The following is a 6,000-nucleotide window of genomic DNA, read 5'->3' on the forward strand; positions in this document are numbered from 1 at the left end:
CTGGGTCAGTCCCCAGTATCTCCATCATAAATAAATAAATAAATAAATAAATAAATAAATAAATAAATAAATAAATAAATAAATAAAATAAACCTAACCCCCCTCCCCACCAATACGAACAAAACAAAAATTAGCTTTAAAATATATGCAATATATAATTTTTGTGGAGGTGTAATTGGTATATGACATTGTATTACTTTTATGTGTACAAGATAATGATTTGCTGTCTGTAAATATTGCAAAATGATTACCATGATAAATTTAGTTAACTACCATCACCACACATAGCTTTCTTTATCTTGTGATAAGAATTTTTAAGATTTATTCTCTTACTGACTTTCAAATATACAATATAAACTATAGTCGCCATGCTGTACATCACATCCCAGGAATTAGTTGTAGCTGGAAGTTTGTATCTTTTGACCTCCTTCATTTGTTTCTCCCACCCAACTCACTGCCTCTGGCAACCGCCAATTTGTTCTCTTTACCTATAAGTTGTTGTTGTTGTTGTTTTAGATTTCACATACAAGTAAGATCATACAGCAACTATGTTTGCCTGACTTATTTCACTTAACATAATGCCTTCAAGCTTCATCCACAATGTCACAAATGGCAGGATTTTCTTCTTTTTTCTGGCTGAATAATATTCCATTTTCTATCTTTCTATCTATCTTCACATTTTATTTATCTAGTCATCTGTGGATGAACACTCAAGTTTTTTCTATGTCTTGGCTATTATAAATAATGCTACTATAAGCATGGGGACACAGATATCTTTTTAAGATAGTGATTTAGTTTCTTTTGTATAAATACCCAGCAGTGAAATTGTTGAATCATCTGGTAGTTCTATTTTTAATTATTGAGGAACCTCCTTTCTGTTTTTGATAGTCAGCTGAACCAATTTTATTTTTTACCAACAGTGCATAAGGGTTCCCTTTTCTCCACATCCTTGCCAACATTTATTATTTCTTGTCTTTTTGATAATAACCATTCTCACAGGCATGAGATGGTATCTCATCGTGGTTTTGATTTGCATTTCCCTGATGATTAGTGGTGTTAAGCATGTATTCACGTATCTGTTGGCTATTTGTATGTCTTCTTTGGAAAATTGTGTATTCAGATCCTCTGCTCATTTTTAATTTGGATTTTTAAATTTTATTTTAGTGAGTTGTATTTATTCTTTATATGCTTGGATAGTAAATTCCTATTAGATAGGTAATTTGCAAATATTTTCTCCCGTTACATAGGTTGCCTTTTCATTTTGTTGATGCCTCATTTGCTGTGCAGAAGCTTTTGAGTTTGATGTAGTCCCACTTGTTTATTTTCTCTTTTTTTTTTCCAAATCCAAAAAAATCATTGCCAAGGCTGATGTCAAAGTGCTTACCATCTATGTTTTCTTCTAGGAGTTTTATAGTTTCATGTCTTCTGCTTAAGTCTTTATTCTGATTTGATTTCTTTGTATGCGCTAAGATAGCGAAGCAGTTTCATTCTTTTGCGTATAGCTGTCCAGTTTTCCAAACACCATTTATTTAAGAAACTATCTTTTCTCCATATATATATGTGCCTCCTTTGTTATAAATTAATTGACTATATATCTGTGGGTTTATTTCTGGATTCTCTATTCTAGTCCATTCATCTATGTGTCTGTGTTTATGCTAGTACAATACTGTTTTGATTTCTCTAGCTTTGTAATATAATTTGAAATAAAGACGTTTGATGCCTCCAACATAACCTTCCTGTGCCTCAGTTTCTTAATCCAAAATTGCAATAATAAGTGCTACCTCATTCGGTTGTTGTAAAAATTAAATGATTTAATATTTACAAAGTGCTTTAGAAATATACCAGACATATATTTGTCATTATATGTGTTTTTTAAATAAATAAGTATTTTATTAATTATAGAGAAAAGAAGTATTTACATGACAAATTGACACTGATGCCATGTAGCTCTGCAAATCACCATGCTAAAAATCTTTCAGTTGAAAACCACAGTTGATTTAAATCCACATGGTATGTAAAAAGATTTTATCTTCTCTCCTGCCTCAACTTTTTTAATGAATCAAGCTGTGAGTTAACAATATGTTGACTTTGTGCATATCCTAATTTTCCCTCTGCCTTTTCCTTTATTTTCAATGATCCCTAGCTTCCTGGCTTGTCATCCTCCAGGACACTGTTTTCTGGGTCTCAACTTTTCCTGGGTCCAACAACCATGGATCAGTTCATTCTCACATTAAGCAAAGCTTCTTTGTCCTCAAAATGTGTTAACTTCCTGGCCTATTGATATTTGTATTATTCACAGATCTTCAGAAAAGTGGACCCAATAGTCTATCTAGCTAGCTAGCTAACTATCATCTATCACTTTTTATTGTAAGAATTTGCTCATACAAATCTGGAGGCCACTAAGTTCCATGATCTGTCATCTGCAAGCTGGAGAACCAAGAAAGACAGTGATGTAATTCAATTTGAGTTCAAAGGCCCAAGGCCCAAGATCATCAATGTTCAAGAGCAGGAGAAGATAAATGTTCCAGCCCAAGCAGAGAGTAAATTCATTTTCCCTCACCTTTTTGTTCTATTTAGGACCACGATAGATTGAACAATGCCCATCCACTTGGTGAGGATAATCTTCTTTACTCAATCTATAGATTCAAATGCTAATTTCTTTCAGAAACACACTGACAGTTGCACCCAGAAAGAATATTTTATCAGCTATTGGAGCAGTCAAGTTGACATAAAATTAACCATCACAGTGATCCAAAATGTGCAGAGTATTGCCAACCAAAGGAAGCTCATTTGAGCTTTGTTGTTCAGAAGTTTAATTACATAGGGATGATTGATGGAACCATTGGCCATATAGCTGAACTCAGTCTCCAGCCTGCCTTCTCCCTGGGAGGTCATGACTCAAAGCCCCAAACCTCTAATCATACAGTTGGTTTTTCTAGCATGACCAGCCTCATCCTGAAGCTATCTTGGGGCCCACCACACATCACCTTATGAGCATAAACAAAGGTGTGATTGTAGAAGCTCATGAATAACAAAGACACTTCTATAACTTGGAAAATTCCAAGAATTTTAGAAGCACAATGCCAGAAAGCCAGGACAAAGAACAGATAAATTATGTATCATATAGTTTAACCTCCTTATCTCCTTTTAGTTCTCCATGGCACTTATTACCCTTGCATATGTACTTATGAACTTGTTTATTGTGTGTCCCCTATCACACTAAACTTTCAGCTTTATGAAATTGTGGAATTTCTTTTGCTCACTTCTGTGTTTCCTGCACCTACTATGCTGCCTTACACAATAGATGTTCGATGACTATCTCTTAAATAAATGACTAGATGAATAAAAAAGGAACAAATAGTGATTCTGCACAAATGAGTGCAAAACCTAGCTATAACTTCCTGAGGGGAGAACAGAAATCAAGTAGACTATCCATTTATTACAATGAGGGGATACAAATCTTTTTTTTTTTTACTTTTTTTTTATTAAGTTATAGTCATTTTACAATGTTGTGTCAAATTCCAGTGTAGAGCACAATTTTTCAGTTATACATGAACATACATATATTCATTGTCACTTTTTTTTTCACTGTGAGCTACCACAAGATCTTGTATATATTTCCCTGTGCTATACAGTATAATCTTGTTTATATTCTACATTTTGAAATCCCAGTCTGTCCCTTCCCACCACCTGTCCCCTTGGTAACCACAAGTTTATATTCTATGTCTATGAGTCTGTTTCTGTTTTGTATTTATGTTCTTTTTTTTAAGAATCCACATATGAGCGATCTCATATGGTATTTTTCTTTCTCTTTCTGGCTTACTTCACTTAGAATGACATTCTCCAGGAACATCCATGTTGCTGTAAATGGTGTTATGTTGTCAGTTTTTATGGCTGAATAGTATTCCATTGTATAAATATACCACATCTTCTTTATCCAGTCACCTGTTGATGGACATTTAGGCTGTTTCCATGTCTTGGCTATTGTGAATAGTGCTGCTATGAACACTGGGGTGCAGGTGCCTTTTTGAAGTAGGCTTCCTTCTGGATATATGCCCAGGAGCAGGATTCCTGGGTCATATGGTAAATCTATTCCTAGTCTTTTGAGGAATCTCCATACTATTTTCCACAGTGGTTGCTGAAGGGATACAAATCTTAATGGAAATAAGGTATGTCTCATTAGTATCAGTGGTGTTGCTGGCAGCCTTTAAATAACTTGCTCCCAAAGGTTTTTTTCAGTGCCAGCATCACCTCTTTATTCCTAAGAGTGTATATCAGTGGATTCAGCACTGGGGTGACTGCACTGTATATGATGGCCACCATTCGGTCCTGAATCATGGAGGTGGCCGAGGCAGGACGAATGTACGTGAAGCCTACAGGTCCATAAAAAAGACATACCACCATGAAATGGGAGGCACACGTGGACAAAGCTTTGCGGAGTATTCTGCAGGACTTATTCTTGAACAGAAGGGAGCAAATAATATAGAAGTAGGAGAGAAGAGTCAGGAAGAAGGCTCCCATTGAGATGCTGCCTGTGACAACAGAAAGAAGCCATTGGTTGAGCAGTGTGTTACCACAGGCCAGTTCCAAGAGGGGCTTGACATCACAAAAGAAGTGATTGAGCTTTTGAGAGTGGCAAAAGTTCAGGTGAGCTGTCATGATGGAATGCATCAGAGCGTTAAAGAAGCTGGTGATCCAGGCCACAGCTGCCAAGAGAATATACACCTGGGAGTTCATGATGACGGTGTAGCGAAGTGGGTTGCATATGGCAACGAAACGATCAAAAGCCATGATAGCCAGTAGGATGGCCTCTGTGCTGCCCAGGAAGTGGAAAAAGTGTAGCTGTGTGATACAGCCTAGGAAGGATATGGCCCTGCGAGTGGAGAGGAGGTTTATAAGCACTTTGGGCAGTGTCACTGAAGAATAGCAGATATCCAGACAAGAAAGGTTTCCCAGGAAAAAATACATAGGGGAATGCAGTTTAGGTTCCAAAACAGCAATCACTAATATAGCTCCATTTCCAACCAAGTTTATCAAGTAAATGATTAAGAAAATCACAAAGAAGAGAGGTTGCAGCTTCTGAACACTGGTCAGGCCAAGTAAGAGAAACTCATTTACTGTAGTGACATTCTCCATTGCTTTGGGGAGAAAATGTGATGATAATGATGAGTTGATTTTTCTGAATTGTTACTTTTACATTGTGTGGGTTAAGTGAAGCAAGTTTGCTATTTGGAAGAGTCTAAGGGTGAGCTACAACATGAAGAATATTTAGGGGTAATTTAGGAGCTAAATTTACTTACAAGAAAATGGAGGAAGACTGACACAGTACCTGATAAATTCTAAAGCAGTAAAAACACCTTAGACTAATAAAAGGAGCATATTATGAATAAATCAGACATAGATCAAGGACACTTTTACAAAGTATAAATGTAAAGCATGATTGTAATCTTACTTATGGCATTAGAATTACAGCTTAGACAAATTTAAAACATACAAAGGGAATAGCTGGTTGTTCAGCTCACGAGTCAGTTCTGACAGTAACACAGATGTAGCCTAGTGAGGATTTCCCCTTTCCCCTAAGATGCATAAAAGCTTCAGGAAGTTAGCACATCCCATGTAAAAACCTAAACCTTCAGTACAACTAAGAAACACAAAACCCGGAAACTTCAAATATTGTGTAAGTAGAGGGAATAAAAACAGCATAGAGAGTTACTCAGTTTTTCTCTCAGATCTCTCCCCTATATACATGTTATTAAACTTTTGTTTGATTTTATCCTGTTTAAAGAAAAAACAGCATAATTAGCATCAGTAGTCACAAGATCGCAGCATGGTGGTGGAGCTGTAGGCGCAGTGGAGAAAAACTTGAAATGGTGAGAAATCCTAACAGGAGAATTTTTAAAGCACTCCAAAATTTTCAGCCCCAGAAAAAAGGGCCCCACATTCAGTGGGAATTTCTACACTTGGGAGTGGAGGGAGGAATTAGAACAAGACAAGGCATAA

General features: G+C 36.3%; 1 protein-coding gene across 1 annotated transcript; it reads right to left on the minus strand.

Moving 5' to 3' along the window:
* Nucleotides 1-4,185: 4,185 nt before the first annotated feature.
* Nucleotides 4,186-5,136, minus strand: LOC105101135 (olfactory receptor 12D3). The gene has a single exon (XM_010994237.3). The coding sequence runs from the start codon at nucleotides 5,134-5,136 to the stop codon at nucleotides 4,186-4,188; it is 951 nt and encodes a 316-aa protein (XP_010992539.2).
* Between the last annotated feature and the right edge of the window lie 864 nt (nucleotides 5,137-6,000).

Source organism: Camelus dromedarius, chromosome 19 (assembly GCF_036321535.1).
Source record: "Camelus dromedarius isolate mCamDro1 chromosome 19, mCamDro1.pat, whole genome shotgun sequence".
In the NCBI taxonomy this organism is placed as follows: Eukaryota; Metazoa; Chordata; class Mammalia; order Artiodactyla; family Camelidae; genus Camelus; species Camelus dromedarius.